At 40.1% G+C, this 21,206-nt stretch overlaps 1 protein-coding gene across 8 annotated transcripts in view; it reads right to left on the reverse strand.

Annotated features, from left to right (window-relative positions):
* The window catches only part of GALNT9 (polypeptide N-acetylgalactosaminyltransferase 9), a 439,027-nt gene that overhangs the window by 166,349 nt on the left and 251,472 nt on the right, over positions 1-21,206 (reverse strand). For all 8 annotated transcript variants that reach the window (XM_090120751.1, XM_090120750.1, XM_031592751.2 and 5 more), the window contains one exon: positions 17,677-17,857. In XM_090120751.1, coding sequence (XP_089976877.1) covers positions 17,677-17,843 — 167 coding nt within the window. In that variant the 5' untranslated portion in view covers positions 17,844-17,857. The remainder of the gene's footprint in view (positions 1-17,676; positions 17,858-21,206) is intronic.

Here is a 21,206-nt window from a genome sequence, read left to right on the forward strand (position 1 = left end):
GCTGGAAACCCAGAGGTATTTCCTTTGCACATGATAGAGAGCTTGATGTCAGATCATTTCTCTCTACCCTGGAGATGGTTTTCACTCATTCTTTCCCTTGCATTGAACCGGTTCCTTAAATGAACATTTCCAAGCCAGCCCCCCAAGCCCAAATGTGAGCACTGTCTGTGCAGGCACAAGAAAAGAGGAAAGGCTCTTCAGCTTGGAAATAGAGCCTTGGACATAGATCATGTACCAACACAAAAAAGGTTGCAGATTAGAAACAGAGACAATGAGAAAACAAAAGCTGTTCAGCTGAACAGCAGCCTACTCATGGTAGCCTGTGAGCTTGCAGGCAGAAAAGAGAAAGATATTTTCTTTTGTCTGAGCCTTCATTGCCCAGTCGCTGTATTTTCCCTATTTGTATCTGATCCAGCAGAAATATGTGCCCTCAGTTTATGCTGCTCTTACAGTCCAATTGAGTTGCACTATTTTTTGTGAGCAGCTGACACTACTGCTGTGCTGGTAGTTCAGTGGATTACCAAGGAAAGGAATTCCTACTCTCTTTTTCTGGCTTTCTCTTGTGTCTGTATACTTGCTAACACCAAAAATGAGTTCTGCTTGCAGATCTTAATGTACTGAGTTTAGAAATGGATTAGGCAATACATTTAGAGATTTCTGACAGCTTTACCCTTCAGGAAGAAATGCAAACAAAATTAAAGCTGCTTCATGAATCTTTAAAGTATTTAATACAAGACATGTTTTTCCAATGAACCACTGGGATGGAAATGATTGTGGGTTTCTCTCCTTCACAAACTTGATTGGGCATGCAGAAATCTCCTCTGCAGTTCTGGCACAAAAAAAGCCTCAAAGTGCTCCATACCCTGAGAGCTGCAGGATGGTTTGCATTCATGTTTTAAAGCCACACAGGGGGAACAGGAGGCCTACAAATACATGACCGATGAAAAGACAAATATAAATATTAAAATATAATGGATCCCTTGTTCATTAGTGCAGGCAAATACTACTTTTGAACATCAGGTCAATGTGTATTTTGAATCCAGTTAAAACAAAGACTCAGATTGCTCTCATGTACAAGGTTACCTTTTAGTGCCTTAATGCTGCTCTGATTTAGTAACCACGGACAATTTACAACACCTAAATCTGTAAATTTAAAGGCTAGTTCAATGCCTCCTTTATTTCTCCAGAAATCTGCTGAGCTTTTGCAAACTGTGCTAGGTGTAATAGTAACTTTCCAGGTGCAGAAATAAAAATCATTACTTTTTGTTCGATGCTGGCAAAACAGCAAACATGTGACATGTTGCAAATATCTCCTTCCCCAGCATGAGTCAACTGCTGAGCTCATGAGACTGACCAGTCCGTGGCAAAAGGCAGTGACAGGCTACAGAACTGGTTAGCTTCATGGGTCATCAGTCTGACAGGCAGAGGGCTGCAACTCCTTCCTAATTAATTCTCCTTCCCCAAAAAAGGTGTTAACTGAGTAAAGCCATAACATTCTTCTTCTGTTGAGGATGGACTTTTCTCCTCTATCCCAAGAAAGAAGAATAAATAGTAATTAGTTGGTGCTTTCTCTTCCTGTTTTGCAGCTTAAGGAGGGCACTGCAAGAATTAAATAACGTAAATACAACTGAACAAGGGAGCAGTAGCAGAACACTAACACTCTGCATGTCTTGAGAGAAGAGCACTGCTGTAATTAAGGGCCAGGTAAACAGAGAAGCCACAGCTGCTTTCAGAAAAAGCCAAGGATATCTGGTAAGGCGATCAGTGCTTTTTCACCATGGCTACCCCTTCCTCGGCTATTCCTTCACAGCATTCCCATTATGGGATGGCCTTCACTTTGATTTATCATACAGAAAGAGCATCAGCAGCTTTTCTTTCTTCCAGAATTTATCTGGGAAAGCACAGGTGCAAGATACAGTGCAATTCTGGTTGGTGATGTAAGCTTGTTAGTATAGGCAGCTCTATTAAAGGGTTTGGGGAGAGAATGTTTTTCCTTCCTTGAGTGACAGCTAAATAAATTGGGATAGTTTTCCCTCCACCTCTGCATTATGACACTCCTGTATGTCAGTATCTGGACACTGGCATTGACACTGACTTACTGTACCCATCAAATTTTAGGGATCTCCTTAACTGTTCTTCAGCACAAATTATTCCTCTTCCCACAGCACTTCGTACTACAGGGGAGTCAAGGCAAGTCTACTAATTTGTCTGGTATACAGTGATACTGATGAGCATTTTCAGGGTTACAATTAACAGATCTTACATCTGCCCCATGTGATAAGTGTTCCTAGCAGCATTTTTCTCTTGCCTCCTAATCATCATTCACAGTCATCAGAAAAAAATGTCAGGCCAAATCCTTATCTCTATGCTAATCACCTTATCAAAGAAAACTGTCCTTTAATATTGATCAGAAACAAATTGTGGAAGAAAAAGATAACATATTTTCTATCAATTATGCACTAGCATAATTAGCAACCACTCTCCAAAGCTCACCTGGCATTGCTGTGGTTGGAAGCAATTTGTCCAGATGAATTGCAGCTTTACCATAATGTGCTGCATATAACTTTAACAAAAAGTTTTTCAACAGTTATCATGTTCCTAAATGTAACCTGGCAGAAGAAGAATTGCAGCCTGTGGAGGCTGATTAACTTATGCTGCATTAAATGAACGCCAAAATAGTAACCGTATCCAACCACACTGATGGCCCTTGCAGTAGGACCAGGAGTGTCACAGCACACATCTCTTCCTGGAGACTTCCCACCTTCCTTGGCTGAACAACTGCAACTCATGCCTATAGGATTTCCAAAAAGAAGAACAGCAGCCTTTTTATACCTTAGAATGCTCTCTGTCACAGTTCCATAGAAATAGCCCAGATGTACAGGACTTTCTGTCCTACAATACTTCCAGTAAGAACCATTTCAGGCTGGTAAACTGGAAACTCTGCAGGTAGGACAAAGCTCCTCATGAAACTGCAATGGTGCTCATCAGAAAAGATTTCATGAGAATCAGACATTTACTTTTGTCCTTAAAATGCCAGGTCAGTGCAACTGGGACTAACTTCTCTGCATTGTGCAGTTAGTTTGGGTAGGAAAAAAAACCCCAGCAAATAAAACAGGATGCTGATTACCGTTCTACTGGGCTTAATTCCTTCTTTCTATAGCATAGATTACTTTATGTGCATGGTAGAAAGCCTTGAGAACTGCCAATAAGTGACTGATGGGTGACTATATATGCACAATTAACATACACAGCATGAAGAGGTCCCACTTGCAAAGCCCATTAACCCTTTCATTGAGGATTGTTGGACCCCTCAAAAGCAGCTGCCACACACATCAAGTAAGAGGCTCTGTGTTTCAGTCATGTATTTCTGGCTTTCCTTGGGGAAATAACACCATAAACGTGTCAGCATGTCTCATAAACATATTGATTTATACACGTATCAGAGCTATAAACTAGTTCCAATGGCTTTTAAAACAAGCACCTTCATTAACACAAAAATGGGTAGAAGTGCATGTTCAGATCCTGCTGTAGTATTTGCCTCTTTTTTTGGTAACAACTTAAATCACCAACACATTTTGAAATACCACCTGTGAGGAATGTCCACCCTATGCCCTTGTGTGCCCATTCAGATCTGCCCATGGCTTGATGCATGCTGCACCACAAAGCATTAGGCTGATTGCAAATTAATGGAGAAGTTGAAATCTGCTTTCCAGTGCTCTTCAAAACTCCCCAAAGAGAATTTATTCTCAATGTGACTTTATTCTTAACGGTACTAGACATATTTAAGGAAGATTCCCATCTAAAGTTCAAGTGACATGTATTCTGCCTTCAGATGATTTATTAGACACTAACAGCTTTTTTAGGCTCTTAAGATTTTGGAAAGATTCTGGTCCTTGTTCCCACCGGATTTTTAGCTCGCACACTTCATAAGTAAAAACTAGTCAAGTGTTGTGCACACAGTGGTGGTCTTACAAAGTTCTGCTTTGAGAGTGAAGATGCTCAATTGGAACAAACATCTCTGAACCCAATGAATTTATACTAAATAAAGGCAAAACCAAAGGAATTTTTCTAATTCACAATAACAGTCATTCAATGCCAAGTTCTTACCAGCAAAATATATTCAGAAATCATTACCTTTTTGCATGACTTTTTCAAACTGAATTCTGGGAACTACACTCTGTGTAGGAGACAGAACATACTTTCACCTCAGTGCTTTGCCAAAACCAAGACCTGATTCCTGCCACCCTGTGCCCTTCTGCCCCAGCCTGTGATGTGGAGTCAGCTCTTCAGCTGCATTTCTGACAGCCCAGAGATGCAAAAGTGGAATATGCATCCTAAGATACCACCTTGTATGGCAGTTTCTCACCCATCACACTTCAAGCTAATGACGTAAGTAAGAAAAAGTAAAAACAAAAAACATAGAGGAGATGAAATCAAAAGAATAATTTTCAATAAATGCTTTATAAGAGTAAAGTCACTATTTCCTATTTGCACAGAAGTGTTTGCCATATCCTTGAAGCTATTCGTTATTCAAATAATGATATGTAAATACAGAAAGTTACCCTTGACTATTAAAAAATCGCTGCAAGTATTTAATGCTAAAAATTCAAGGTAGTTCTGTTCAGTTCTGAGTATCTCAATCCCTCAGCCGGCGCTCTCAGTGCTGGACAGAAGCTGAGTATCACGTTATCGAGAAATGTAGGGCAATAAAAAAGTTTTCAAGGTAACTGCTGCCGAGCTCTTCACGGATTTCATTACAGGTTTGCTGTCACGTTGCAGTGTGGTGGTAAGGAGGAGGATAGAGGAATGCAATCATTTTCCACTATTACTTCAGCTAACAATGTTTTTTATGGTCTCGGGAGGACATACAACAATGTTTGGCAAACAATCTCTTCTTTAATGGGCTCCAGTGTTTTTCACAGGAGAGCAGCTTTAATCTCTGGTCCAATCCAGTTATGCAGCAGAATGTTTCTTTATATCTATGTACAGATACAGGATGGCTGAAGGAGTAAACAACTAAACAGAAGGTCAGTCATAAACAGAGCAAACCCATCCCTCACAGCCTGCTGAACACGTACTGAGCAGCTCATCATGCTGCCCTGCCCCAGCAGCAACAAGACCAGTGGTGGCCCCGAAAGGCAGTGCTTCCTCAGACATCTCAGTGCATCGAGGTGATGCAGGAGCCTATTTGATTAACAAGCAACGGCCTTGAAATGTTTAAGCAGTAGTCACAGGGTTTTTCCTCTAGCTTTAAATAGATCGGTTTCTATCAGAGTGAAAACGGACCCAAGTTTATGGTATGTGGGAAGAATTATGGTTCAAACAGAGCAGTGTTCCAAGAACAAATGCATAAAGAACATTGATTTAGCACTGAAAATGGGAGTATTAAATCCATGATGTTTAGATGCTTTATACGAGAACCTGGCAGCAGTCGCAGCATGTTTATGAAAAGGCATGGCAGGCAGGCAGAGAGGACAAATGAAGGTGCATGTGCCATGTGCGCTTTCCCCATTACACAGAGGGAGGGAACTGCCGACAAACTCAGCCTCTTTAACTGTAGATGATGGAGCACATCTGGAGAGCTCCACGGACTCGGGAGCAGGACCCTCAGATTAAATCACTGGGCAAGCAGCTTTGTGAAAACCTCACAGCAGTTGGATACTGAAGTGCTGATGGGACTTGACTCCTCTTTACATCTTTCTCAGTGACACGGCAGGATTGTTCTTCGATTATTATAACTACTTTGCAAAATATCCCATTCAAACAAAGCAGTTAAGCATGCTTCATATTCACTGGGTTACTCATACACTTACAACTAGGAACATACTTAAGTGTTTCGTTGGACTGGAGCCTAATCGCACTTTTATGGCTTTTGTTTAAATTAAAGGCTAGCTAGAGGTGAGCAGCACAGTATTCAACTATTTCATGCGTTTAGAAGTTAAATGTTAAGAAGAATTTCTTACCCTCTAATTATTTCAAGCACTTCAGAAAATTTGCATTAGATTCCATTTTTGTTACATTTAGAAATAAAAACATTTAAAAAAATCCCACAACATTTGCTGTCTAGCATGAGACTGGTATTTAGGGTGTACACTTCATAACAGCAAAACAGTCTAACACACTGGGAACTTTTATATTTACGAGCTCTCATCCCAATGCAGAAAAGAGCAGTTCAGTGTGTGCCCTCTTTTCACTTTGGCTGACAGAAATCATGCACTTGTCCTGTCCAGGCAATGTACTTGAGTGTGACTTCAAATATTTGACCAAACCAGGTACCAGTGCTTGGCTTTTCACATCTCCCATTTCAGCAGTTTAGCATTCATGCACCGCTCCTGCCCAAATCTGCCTGCTTAGAAGCAATTCCCTTTGTTATTCTGTGCTGTTTTGAAGTCACATCCTCAATATATGAAGAGTGAAATTAATTTGCCACCAGAAAGAAAAGTAGAATTAAATGCTCTGCACAGGAGGAGCAGATTGTTCCCATTACCTGTCTGCCCAGCAGACTGAAGCTGAGTTCACAACCAGTCCCCCACCTACAGACAGACACATTCAACCTATGGCAGCCAGGCTATTTGCTCAAACCATTTCACAGGGAAACTTTCCCCGCCTTGTTCCCAGAGATTCCCAGATCTGTCAGGCAAAGAGCTGAGTGCTCCTCTATGAGCAAACAGAATACATATTCCTCACCACTTGAGTACACTTGGGTTAATAACACCAAGGCAATAAGCCACTGAACTAGCTGTAGGTCATGTATTTATTTCCAGGCAGTGTAGAAAACACAGGAGCAAAGCTTCAATGTCATTTTTATCTCCACTTCAATGTGAACTGCACCATGACCCGCTGTGAGAACTGCATCCGAACAGAACATCAATGGAAGGAATGAAAGCTACAGCTGCTCGCTTTGTGGATAGAAGTAACTAAAAGTTACTGCTTTCCTTTGGAATTTAAGGGGTGCAGCCCAACTCAGCAACAGCACCCCAGGGTATTTTGGTGCACTGTTTTAATTATTGTTGCTGCTATTACAATTATTTTACCATCACTCAAGTCTGATCTGCCACTGCTGCCAGGAAGGTCTACTTCACACTGCCCCAGTGGCTAGCCCTGTGCTAGGTCATTTTGAAGACAAAATACATAAATGCAGACTAACAGAATCTTCAAGTGTAGAACAAACAAAACACTCATCCCTCGGAGCAAAGAAAATAAACTAATTAAGGGACTAGTTGACAATCTGAAGGCAACTCACACAGGTAAAATGCAGCTCCACAGGGCTCTGTTTTGCAGGAGCTTTCTGCATAAGTAATACAAAATTAGAGATGAAATTTCCTGTAATTTCAAGTTACCCCATGCCTTGCGTGTGTGCTGCTAAGACCAAGAGAGTTTGGATTTCACTTGATGCCTGCATGGCAATTGTCCTCATTTTCTCTGTTTAATTCAGACACGTAAGGAGAGATGTGTCTGTCTGGGTAGCCAGCCCTGCTGTTCACCATTCCTTTGTGATACATCAGCTATACTAAAATCCGCTGCAGAAAACAGAAAAGATGTTGCCTCCCCTTCTGTCACTACTGTTAATCTTTTGGTGAGCTAGGACCTCCCAGCTTTCTTTCAGGGGAGGAGAGATAAGAAACACTGATTGGGAACATATTCCCAATGCTATTTTCATTTTCATGCCAAATAAGCATACCAGGGATTGTCGGAACAGCAAACTGAGGATTCTTAGCTTTAGAATCTGCAGCCCATAGCAAGTTCCTTGGCAAAGGAGAACTTTGCCTCATATAATCACTAACTACAATCGTAGGCACTCATCTTTCTAAGACAGAGCATATACTTGAACACTGAATGAAAAAAATGATACACTAGAAGAAGGGAACACGCCGTGCTTTTCCCCAGTGACCCTGCTGTTACAGTACTTCAGCTCGTTAAAGTTCCATTACAAGCTTTGTGTGCTAAAGGAAATTTCTCAGTTGAATCTCCACAGTGCTCACAAGCTATTCCTCCCAACGCACAGAATCGTCAAGAACCACAGAAATCAGGAATCTGATTTTACACCGCATTTCACACACTGATCTCCTTTTATACATAGAAAGTGCATTTTCTGAGCCTTAGGAACACACACTGTGAGCTGCCTGCTCCACAAGGGTCACTTGTACATTCCTAGGCAGACAAGAAAGAGACAGCCAAGCCTGACCTGGCTCTGGCTTTACAGAAGAGGCATGAAGCTCCTCAGGGCTTGCTCCATGTTTCAAGAGAAGTGTCCAGGTGGGGACTTCGAACTGCTGCAGAATTTCTTGAAGCCAAAAGGATACAGATCAAAACTGCACACATTCACCTGAACAATCATTTCTTACCATGGTTGCCAGTTGGTTAATCAAGGGAAAATAGGGCACAGACTGCACGGGAAGCAACTGTGCTGGGACCTCCCCTGGAGCTGCACCCGGCAAGGTGACCTGGTTTGGCAGAGGTTTGTTTCTGAGTCTAAAGCAGAAGGTTTAGAGGCAATACAACAGAAGCCAAGATTTTTTTTTCAGAAAGCTAGAGTAATGGAAAATAGAGGCCCATACTTCAACATCATAAAACTATCAAACAGCTTTTAAGTGGCAGGTGCTGTTTCAGAGAAACAAAACCTTGGAAGGCATCTAGATCAAACTACCCAAGACAGGGAGCTCACATTTGCAGCCTGCAACGGTCCAGTACTTCTGGCAAAGGAGAGCTTTAAGAGTCTCTCATTTTTATTAGCACTAAATTCACTCAAAACAAGAGACACAGACAAAACAAGCAAGAAGTGACACTATTAAAATGAAACATGGCATCAACTTGGAGTCCACAACTCAGTTTTATTTTAGACAAAAGAGTAAATTGTCTGACATCTTGGCCTGTTCATGTTTTTGCTGCAAAGACACAAACAACAACTAAAAAACCTTTAAGTTATTTCACCTGAAACCTTGACTTTTTTATACTGTGAAACAGACCCAACTGCAATGTGTACCAAAAATCGATTATTTTTAAAATTACATCATGAAGGCAATTGGAGATAATATGTATCCATATCTCACATCATCAGTTGAACTAAATTTGCATGCACATTTTAAGCAAGAAAAGGAGAACATCATCTAAAACATCAGAACTCCTTCAAAGCTGTAAGAAAGATATTGGGTATAGTGTAATAGAGACACATGTAAGATGACATAAAAGGAAAAGAAACACCACTCTGAATTCATTGCCTGACTTGTTCTGTTACCTCTTTTCATTCTGTAATGTAATACTGTGGAGTGTAACATAACATGACAGTTCAGAAATTTACAGGAATATCCTTTTCTCCCTGGAACTGCTAGTGGGCAACCATCAGACACAGGCCCAGGGGAGGTACATGGAAGAAACTTTAAGATGGTAGCACACATTTGCAGACACTTAGCTGCAAGTCACTGCTGACCTCAGTAGTGCCTCAGCATTACAGACACATATTTGTCTGCTAGAGAATAACACACACGGCTTGAAGACAGCACCCCACAATTGCTCTTCTCGAGGGGAAAATATTCCTGCTATGAAAATATTACAACTCTCAAATTCAGAAAATTACTACATTCTACAATAAAAATAAATAAAAAAAAGTGGGAACGGTGTTTAAGATACCTGTAAAGGTGCAGGTCACATGAGACACATTTAGTTTTATGATCTGTAAGAAAAACTGAGGATTTTTGCTCATCTCTTCCATTTCTCTCAGCTGAAAACCACGCTGCCTCCAGCCTTGTGTTGGACGAGGACCTTGTTCAGCTTGCCAATGCTGGCAGCTTGTCCAACTTAGCAACTCTGTTGAAGATCATTTTTCAATATGTGTTACTAATGCAGAAGTTCCCTCATTTCCTTATGCCTTGAAGTTCTTAACATTTTGTAATGGATTCACTTGGAATCCCATTTAAACTGTCTGCCCTAGGTTTCTGGGGGAGAGATCTCTGGAGGACATTACATACTACACACATCTAAAGCAATGTTTCCACATCTTCTCCTCCTCCGCTGTACACAAAGGCAGCCTAGCTGACCACTTTAAATTATATGTCTAATTGTTAGTCACTGTTATGCAACCCACCTTAGGTAAGTTATTCATGCATTCAAGCGTACTTTCTGGTGCAGACAAATTACAGGGAATGGCTTCCAGTCTTACTGCATTTAAACACAACATTGCAATCAGTTATTGTTCATGCTCCCTAGTTAATCAAATTCAGCCTCCACTAAATCTACATTTATTAGTGCTGACAGTCAAGCAGAACTCGTCTTCAACAATTAATATACAGAAAGACACTGCAAAAATGTAACAAGAGGAAAATTACTGCATATGAATGCAAGATGAGTTTTTGGAAAAGGTTGTTAATTTTTGTAATTCTGTTTAATTTAGACTTGCTGATACTCCTTTCATTATCCAATGGACCACTGTTAATAATCAAGGTCTACGTTACATACTTTGTGGTATAATTAAAGTTGTTACTTAATGGGAAAGCCTAGCTAGCACTAAACAAAAGAGAATCAATAATGAATCAAAATGGGAAAAAAGCTGAGAAAATTTCTATTGAATATCAGAAAAAGCTGTAGAAAACGCTGGCACTGTCTACCCATACGTTGTGGAGTGACCTTCCTCTATACACAGGCAGGTAGAAGGCAGAGCATTACTGGACTGCAACCTGGGCAGTCTCCTGGTCCCACCTCATGGATGTGCTCTACTGTTACTGATCAAGCAAAAGCAGTCCGAGAACATTCCTGATGACCAGCTGGCCTCAAATGGTTGGAAAGTTTCTCAATAATTTGTTTTTATTACTGGAAAACAGAATCATAGTGTAATCATTGCTTAACTAATTAAATATCCAAAGACCTAATGGTAACCTGAGATGCTGGAGACAAAATTTTAAGTCTGCATTCCCATTAATATACTGTTAGAGTCATACTTCAGCAGAGCTTGGGAGAAGACTTACAGTACCTTCATAACTAGGATCAAATAACAACTACAAGTCTTGGTGAGAGCTGTGAAGGTAGAGTACAAATGCAGGGTCTAGCTAAGGTACCTGTGATCCACAGAGAGTTTCCTTTGCCAGCTAAAGGAACAGGTGATGTTTCCCTTGCTTTGTGGGTTTGCATAGTTCCAGTCTCAGTCCTTCACAGCCAAACAAGAAACACATCTCAAATTGCTGCTAAAAGCCTTTGGCCTACACAGGGGTACACAAATAAGCACAGCTGGCCCAGAGGCAGCAGTAGGAGCAAATTTAAATTGTCAACTGATATCCCCAATAAGCTGAGTCAGAATCACAGTGCTAAGCAGTGTGAGGTGGTCAGAACCCAGCTCTTCTCAGAAGCAGCAGCACAGGGACTTGCTCAGCCCATACCAGTCCCTTCTATTCCCAGGCAAGGCAGAAAGGCAGCTCAGAGCAAGCACATCTCCATAGGCACAAAGGTTCCTGTGCTCTTGTTAGGGAAACACAGCCTGAGGAAATCCCCGCCTGCATAACCAAGCAGAGCTGGCTAAGCTCTATAGAAAGTCCCAGAGCATACATATACACATGCTCCCTTTGGTCTGTTCAAAATCCACATCTGTACATTGGTTTGGGATCTAATTAGAACACTTCAGTTAGTTCCATCTCTAACACAACTTCCCTTCAATAAACAATCCCAATCTGCTGCCCAGAGGTGATTCTAACCAGTCCCTTTTTCTGTTTCTGGTTTTTCCTCTTTCTGCTTCATATTTGCAATCAGAATGTAATATTTTTTTTTCAGAATTTTAACTGCTTTTATTTTATTTATTGAGGGGGAAAAAAAAGGTTGAAAATTTTCCTATATAAAATAAGCTTCATTGAAATTAAAATACACTTGTACCTGTACTGTGATTGTGAAACACTAAGCTGAAAGAGGAGCTGTTTAATTTCAATGACTGTTTCACTTCACTTCAACCCGACATTAATCTGAAAATATTGGTAAAGGCTGTTGTAAGAAAAGTCATATTTAAGCTACATTTTTAATGGGTATCTAAATGTTTAATAGGTCCAAATATTTTTTTTTAAAACAAACATTTTACAGAAGAAATTCAGTCTGATACAGAACACAGTTTCTTCTTTTTAAGTTGCTAATCAGAAATCCTGGTTCCTTAGCAGCTTTGGATCCATTCCAATTTAAATGCTTCCTGCAAAGGGGACCACAGCAGTGCACACTGGTCAACCTGGGGGGAATCTTAAAGGTAATTTGGAGATTTTCCCATCATTACCATAAGCAATGTGAAGAACACACTGTGTCCCCAGAGGATCTGAAAACTGGGTCGTGAGGCAGAGAAAGCTGCAGGGGTGGAGAAAATCCAACAGCATCAGGTCCAGCCCTCTCCAACGCACTGATCCAGAAGGTGATGCTCTCTGAACACCATCTGCCTTGATGGTGAGGAGCTGCCTGCTCCATGGGCCCCCAGCAGGGCCGTGGCACCAGGCTGCTGCTCCTGCCCTGGTGACACAGAGCTGGATAACATGTGCATCATTTGCCTCGAGGCTGCCTCAAAGGTCACAGCGAGCCTACAGAGCTCTGCAGCCTGCAGGAAGGGCCAAAATTACAGGGAGCTTCCTGCATCCTCCAAAGCCAAAGCTCAGAACTGGAGCACCATCTCCTATAGAAAGGCTGTTTCTAGCTGCTGGCCTCAGACGAGATGCGATTATTAAACCCTTGAATGAACAAATCAGATGTCTATTTACCAAGTCTGCCCCTTGATAGCACTATTTGATCAATTCCAGAATCCTTTCTGATAGGTAATTAAAAAAGCTTTTCCTTAGTTATAGTGTGGAGTGAACCATTAATTACACTTCAGAGCCCCAGAGATGCAATTCTTTTTCTATTGTGAAACTCTATAGCGAGCCACGAAACGCCTGCCTCTATACAAGGACTGAATAAATGAAAGTAATTTCCTCGAGACCTAGATTCCTCTGCTTTTTATGGCTAAAGACTTGAGTTGCCTCAGCATTAATAAGTTTGTTCTTTAGGGTTGAATTTTCTCAGTACAAACATCCATGACCATAACACAAAGAAATATTTTCTTTGGCTGATAGAGCCAGCAGACTGAATCCATTTATTAGTATTATTGTTATCACTGAACTGCCACAGTGCTCTTGGCATCGAGTTGCACAGAAAAGATCAGTTACATTGAAGATCTCCACCAAGAAGCGACAATTTCTTGTCAAAGCCAATTCAGCCCTTATGGAAGCTCCAGGATCATATTAACTTTCCTCGAAAATACGCATAGTGCATCACAGCAAGTGGTTTTGACAAGTGCATGTGTGCATATGTGTGGATGTGTTTGGCATGCAGAGAAAACCCAGAGTTATTTGAATTGTAAAGTCAAATGTTAGAAAGTTAGAGAAGGCTAGATTTACAGGTGTTCATCCTGTTTCATTCAACCTCTTGCAATCCACCCTTCTATATCAAAAAGAACACAGGAATTGATGTTCTCTTGGGAGATGATGCTTACATTTGAAGCACCCAGTTATCTGACTTCCCAATTTACCAGGATGCTACATTGCAAAATAAACCATGTTTGCAAGTTTGAGGGCCTTTTCCCTGTCTTTGTAAGAAACTCCATAGGATTCTGACTTCTGTATTCTTAATCTTTGATAATGTCAAAAATCTACTGCCATATATAGAGCTGCAGCACCTCTATCTTTGTGCATGGTTGGGAAGGTTTGAGTGCGATCTCTTGTTACAGGAGCACAGATCTGTATTTTGTGCTGCAGCTGGCAGCAGTGTAGGCTGTTATCCCCCCAAAAGGCAGAAGGATGGCTATGGCTGCTGTAGCAGTCCAGCATACTCCAGCTAAACTTGCTCTCTCTTTTCCCTCTCAGCAACCCTAACAAATTAAGTCACTTGAAGCCAAACAACTTAGCAGGGATTTAGGTGGTTGACACTGGGCGCTTCAGATTTGAAGTGTGAGATTTCTATCTAAATCTTGGCTGTGTTGCTCCAGACTTACTTTTGACCATTCAATTGAACACTCATCCTTTGACATTATAGTAAGAAGGCCACACACACACAGCCTAGCAGGTTTCACAGAACGTCCATGGATAGGATTCCAGGCTGTTCTACACCTACACACATCAGTAAAGTCAGCTGATACAGATATGTGTGCTTTTGCTTTCCCATGCATATGTGTTAGGGCCATTAGCCAATACAGTACTCAGGTTCATGCCATCACAACCCTCATTTTCACTATCAAAAACATAAATGGAATTGAATCCAATAGCATTTGACCACTGAATAACCTGGAGAACCACAGAGCATGCCCTGGCTTAGCCATGTGTTGCCAGGGGAAAATAACCTATTCCTTCATGTGTGCCTGTATGACAGAGGAAATAATCCCATCACAAGCAGTAACAATTCCCTTGCAGCAAAAATAATCATGCAAAAGTCTTCTGAGATAGACTTCATAAGTACTGCTGTAAAATTTACTCTGGAATTTACATAGTGACAGTCAGTACTGACTGGACCACTATTCCACAGTTATTATTATGTTTTTTATGTATTTTTAATGTATTTTAACAGATCAGAAAGATATCTGAACAAAGTGAAAAATCTCAGGTCAGTCCAATTCTAGGGTTATTAGCTGAATGTGTGTGAATACTCATTCATCAGCCATAAGAAATCCTGAGTATTCTGCTTCACACTGAACTCAAACACTTTTCATTCCTGCCACTTGGCCTTTGCATCTTTCCTGAGCTCAGCAGCACAGCACTCAGTTGCTTCAAGGCAAAAAGTTACTCGAGAATTAAAAAACCTGCTAAAAAATCAGCACAACTTTGATACCAGCACATTCTATTCATGTGAAATCCAACATGGAATGAGAATACTGTTCAAGGTCACATTGAATAAACTCACAAACTGTTGGAGAGGTTTTGCATTGTTTTATAAAGCAAAATCGCAATTTCTTTATATTACATGTCTCTTGAAACTAAACAGCTTGAAATATCAAATCACAGTATGTTTTTGAACTGTTTTCCCCAGGGTTGTCTGCTCTCTGCAGAGAGACAGGGCAAGCATTCAAACTGTGGGAGGTGCAATATCAGAGAAGAAAAAGCTGAGATATTTATTACACCACATTAGGATCAAACTATCATGTTGCAATTATTATGTGAATTGTAATTGCAAGCAAGATATTTACTGTCATTGCTTCAAACACAACACAAAATCTGCTAACAATTTAATGATTCTTGTCTTAAAGAAAAGCATTCTGAGCACAGTTATATTTGAGCTGGCAGCAGATAGGAAGGTAGAACACAGTGGTGGGAAAAGCTTTCTGGGCACAGCATTACCCACACAGGCTTGCAGACTTTACTGCAGTGGAAGGACGTGGCGGTGACTCCAATTTAGGGACCTTCACAGTCACATTGCCTGACTGTGCACCTCTGGAGTCTAATGTACTTTTAATTTGCTGATTGGGGACGAAAATACCTCCTGAAAACCAATCATACTTCCTAATGTTTACTGAATATATGCTAGAAGATGGGAGAAAATGCTAATTCTACCAGAATAAAATACTGGAAAAAAATAAGTCAAAGATAAACTAAGAGTTCAAAGATAAAATGAACCAAAAGGTGTTATTCATGATCAAATTTATTCTAAAACAAGATTAAACCTGGAATATTACAAGTCCTATATTTGCATAGCAAAATCATGTTTACTTTCCTAACTTGTGTCTATGAAATCCAGACAAATATGTACGCATGTATTTTATTCTGGTTTTTTTCAGAGACTTGCCATGGACTGTACATTTCCTTGGCCATCAATTCTACCTTGGTTCTCAACTTAAGAATGAAAAGTCCTTCCTTGTTAAAGATGGAAAATACTGGGTACAACATAAGTATAAACTACAAGCAGACTGCATGTAAAGATGGACACATTGGTTTCCCCATAGCTATTTCCCAAACCAAACAAAGTCAAGCTCAGATTTGCCCTGTGGCTATGGAGCACACCTGGAAGTAAGCATTATAGGACATGTGGATAAGAAGAGGTTGATTACTCATGCCAATACATGGCACAAGAAGGGAGAGAAAACTGAATTCAACATTACAGACCTTGTATTTTACTATCTGCACATTTGAAGGTGTCAGAGACAAAAACAAACTGACAACAACAAAAATACAAAATTGGCGCTTCATGTAAGAGCTTCTACCTTCCCCAAACTCATTTTTCATAGCAATTACCTGCAACCCACAAGACACTATTTCAAAATCTTGATCTAACCAAAATCATCTAAAGAAATGTCGAACAGCACAAGGAAGGCAGTTCTTCATAACTCAGACTGTTATGCATGCAGCACCGCCTTATGAGATTACCAAAATAAGCATGTCAAAAAGCTTAGCTAAAAGAATCACAAATGCTTTCAACTACGGAAGAGCACGGTCTAAAGTCAAACATCACTACCCTGTGAATGCTCCCATGCTTCTAAGAGCTGTTAAGCTAGATTCAAACTTTGCAGACTTCGCTTTTACATTTCCAGGTAGATCATTCTCATTTATTATCCACCTGAGCAGCAGATAACAGCAGGCCTGGTCAAACCTCATTGACGTTCACTTGAAAAAATTCATATTGATTTTAAGGGACTTTGAACCAGAATCTGATATACAACTCAAACATTTGCATGACGACTGCAGTCTACCTTTTTTTCCAGGATAATTTCATTATACATTTTTATGATACATTGACCAAATGTGACATCAAAGCAGCATCTTTTTTTTTTCCTTCTCTTCACCACCTCTTTGATCTAGGTTTTCTTTTGTACAGCAAGTATCTGAGAAAACAAATGCTGAGTCAATACTTCTGAGATTAGATTAATATGTAACACAGCTAATGAAGTTTGTGGTTAAGATGAAGTTTTGTTTTGCTGGATTTTGTTTTTGGCAGCTTGAACTGCCTAAAATCCTAATTCAATTGCAATCTACTCACAGAGCACAGCTGTTTTGCTTGGCTAAACTTTTCTCTCTGCTTAATAATAAGATACTTTTTTATTTAACTTTCAGTTCTGCCTAGGAGCCCCAGTGGGTTTTTTAAAACAGAAGATTATTATTAGAAATTAATTAAGTATTCTTTTCAATTCTGTCTCCTGAGAGTAACTAGGCATTGCCACTGATTTTCTCAGCATTAAGACATTACTGATTGTCATTCATTGGCTGACAGAGAGGATGTCACATCTGGAAGATGCATAACTCCACAAATACAGAAGATTATAAGGACACCCAATACAAAATACAATAAATCAGTACATATAATAAACACATAATTCCAAATTTGTCAAACATAACACAGGCATATGAAGATTGCAATACTAGAATAAAAATGTACACATACTCCAGAAACTAAAAAAACTTACTGCAATCACAAGACCCTTGTGGATTATATTTAGTTTATGTTTCAGTGTATTGCAGACCCTGACTAAACACTTCAAAGAACATCAAGTGCAATTAAAGAAGAGGCAGTTGATTTGCTGTTGTTTTTGACACAACACTTCATGCTTGAGATGGCAGCTGGTCATTTTAATTTTCACTAAACTCAAGGGTATATTTATGACTAAATGTTGGCAGACTAACTGGAAAGGGATGGGGAGAAATGAATTGTCATCAAGAGTCCAAAGAAAAACAATCACTTGCTCTAATAATAATATGGAATTCAACTTACTTTTTTGGTCTGTAGTCAGGGATGGACCTGTCGAGAGATATCCTGTCACTGAGTTGGGCATTGTAACCATATTCTTCATATTTAGTCTCCGATTCATGGCTATCATCTCTTAGGGTAGCAGCCATTCCCCCCTGGCCCAAGCCTCCTGGACCTTCAACTAATCCCATAGGCTTTGCAAGGCCTAAATAGAAGTTAAAAAAAAAAAAAAAAAAAGGACAAACAATTAACCAAGAACATACATCTAATCTCTTCTGTTCCCACAGAAGTTTTTAGAGAACAAGATCTGAACTCCCATAAAACCCAAAATTTCTAAATGCTTCTTGGCTGTGTGGAAATTTTCCTCAGCTTTTCAAACCAGAATCCATATCAACACATCTTGCATTAATACTGCTTATGAGCTATAATCGCTAAGGAGCAAACTATAAAGAACTGAATATCAGCTTTCAGTTTCCCCATTTTCCCAGATAATTCCCTGGAAACAGGAATCTTGTTTCCAACCATCTCAAAATGCCTAATTATCCTTGATTTCATCTCACTATATCTACACTGGAAATCCACAACATCAGAACTCAGAGTAAGAGGTCAAATACTCAGAAGAGTTGGAAAAGGAATATGGGGTGAAAAAGCAAGTCATTCACATGTGAACTGAGGCCAGACCCTCTCCCAGTGTACTCTGCTACAGCTCCACTCTTTTTAAGGAGATATGGTGAACTATCATATGCAGATCTGGAAGTTTAACTCCACATTACCATCAGTTCTGGAACACATGATGGAGCTGAGGTGTGTGTGACTCTGAGAGCATCTGCAGATCTTGAATGGTTCAAGTTAGTTTCCCATGCTGGGAATATGACTGTGTGACTGGTGAACAGCTGCAGCTTGGTGGGAAATATGGGGTAAACATAACCTCACCGTGTGAGGCAATAGATGGATCATGTGGACTCAGTTGCATGCCTTGTCCAGCCTCTTCCACAAAGATGTGCAAAAACTACTGGGGAGCTGAAAACTCTCTCTCACCCACGAATTGCTTTGGATTTCCTCTGCCCTTCAGAACTATGTCAAATGGACCGTGTATATTGTGTAAAGATATTCAGCTCTACAAAGCTTCTAGGATCAAAAAGTTTGGACACACTTGAGCTAAAATGATTAACCCTGCACTGCTTAGTGCTAAGGCATTAGCCAGTCAACAATCCATTTGTTAGATTTCGTATGCTAATATATTACTGCTTAGCTCGAAAATACATTTAAAACAAAATGAAACAGACATAAAAAAAATACCCATACAATCACAGCACCAAGAACCTCTTCCATGGCAACAATTAATTAGGCGTTGAATTCTGATAAATAAGCTCCTCAAATATCCCGTGTTTCATGTCAAAGCTTTCCTTCCCAAAAGGCTGACTATCAACACGTTATCATAAGTTAAAAAGTTATTTATAATAGTCTTGGGGATACCATACAGAATTGTGTAAATAACCTTCATATCGTTTACAGTGCAGAGCAAAACAGAGTTTGACCTGCTCAACATATTTCAAATTAAGAATTTTTCAAGATGAATATATCAGTATTTCAAATAAACAACTGAAGAAAAATAGAGAAGAAAAACTGTCCACACTTGCTAGTAACAGACAAACACGACAGTACAAAGCTAGGACTGGTTTCTCCAAATCAGGTAAGGTCTGTGACAATTTAGACCTCGTATGAGAATTTTTCCTTTATCTCATTGCTAAAACTGCTCTCATTTGCTAAAGCTCTGTCATCATCTCTGCTTAATTACAGAAGGACAGAATGGAGAAGCAGAGGCTCATTAGTGGTTTGAGCGGATAAAGTTAACATTTTCTACTTAGATGCTTATGATAAAATCTCCTGCTAAGGTTAAGTGCAACACTACAGTCTGCCTGAACATGAACTACCAGCTGAATGTCACACATTCCCTTCTAAAAAACACACACTGTACTGCAATCAGTGGTCCCAGGTCAGGACATGGTTCCTCATATTTATGTTTTTGATGTCTCCTTCATGTTCCTCATTGTAATATGCTGAAAGGATCAACTGTCTCAGCAGGACAAGGAGGACAGAAGAAGGAAAAAAAAATGAAGCCCTACAGAAAAATATCCTTGGCATGGTCAAGCTTTTGAAAAATTCAGAGAGCTCTAAGCATTCAAACCCAATGAATTATTGAAAAGAAAGGAAGCTGATGTAGCCATGGTCTCATTACAGGTGTGTGTGGGAGGTGAGCTCTGGGTCTCACCAGTGAGCGAGATCAAACAGAGGTATGAGCAGGAACCCCACCGGCCACACAGGCAGGAGGGGAAAGTGGAAAGACGAAGCTTCATAGCAGCATCTTTTGATAGAGTTTCATATTGCTGGGACACAGAGAGAGAAGACCAAAGAACCAAGCTACTGGGATTGAGATACTGACGTTTAGTCAACAACAAGCTTCTTCAAAGCTTTAATTGAAACAAAACGCCAGTGAAAATGAAAGGTATGCTCAAGGCAACGGAACATCTAATCAGCATACATCTCTCTTCTTCAGTCAGTCACAGTCCCAAAACTGGGATTTTGGGCAATCTTCGATGACTCATCCCCCAACATTCGATAATGCAAAACAGTCCAGCCATGCTGTCTTCCTTTCTCAAACACATTTTTCTCCAGTAAGGGATGAGCCAACCCAAAAGACAAGTAGGGAACTGTTCAAAACCTGTCTCAAAATGTAAAAGAATGCAAGAAAAATCAGTTCATATAGAATGAGTTGAGTCAGCAGGATGGCATGGTGCCTATTCCAGCCCATGATCCTTCTGGCAAAAATAAATAAATAAATAAAATAAAAATCACAAGGAATTAGTAATGCAAGCCACTGTAAGCTAACAGTTTCTGTAAGATAATTATAATTATTTCAGACTTCTATTCAGTTTCCATTTATGCCCCTGTGCTACACTCGGATTGATGGAAATGTTCTTTAGGTATATGCAGAAGTATTTGGAAAGTCTTTGCATACTTGGCTTAGCCACGCTCCTCTGTGCAAAAGCATCGGGGGCAAGAGCCTTTATTGTGACCTTAGGTTGGCCACATGAATCACTGCCCAGCTGAAAACCTGATTTCTCCTTTCTCATGTAAATGGAAAAACAGCACAGTACCAAACCTTTTGTCAAGAGGTTTGAGTCTGAGTCTGGCTCATGAGTCAAAGATTGCTGTTGACTTACACTGGCAACAATTCAGTCTCAGAGACAAATCCAAATCACAGCCCTATGCCGAGTTACCGCTTACTAGGAATCACAAATGAGCGTACTGAATCTGAACAGGACTTACGACTCTGGCTACAATCTTCTGGTGTAGCCCTGACTGGTTCTGTTTCAACTATTACAACATTATGGTGTCTACATTTACATTAGTGATCAGTCTGCAGCTAGTAATACATTTCTGCAGTCAGAAGGGAGAGAGAGAAACTAGCACAAGGGAGGCTTACAATTAGGGACTGATATAATCATGTCTCCAATTGGGTCGTACAAAGGGAGAAAGCTGTAAGCAAAAGA

Source organism: Phasianus colchicus, chromosome 18, assembly GCF_987193195.1.
Source record: "Phasianus colchicus chromosome 18, bPhaCol1.hap1.1, whole genome shotgun sequence".
NCBI lineage: Eukaryota > Metazoa > Chordata > Aves > Galliformes > Phasianidae > Phasianus > Phasianus colchicus.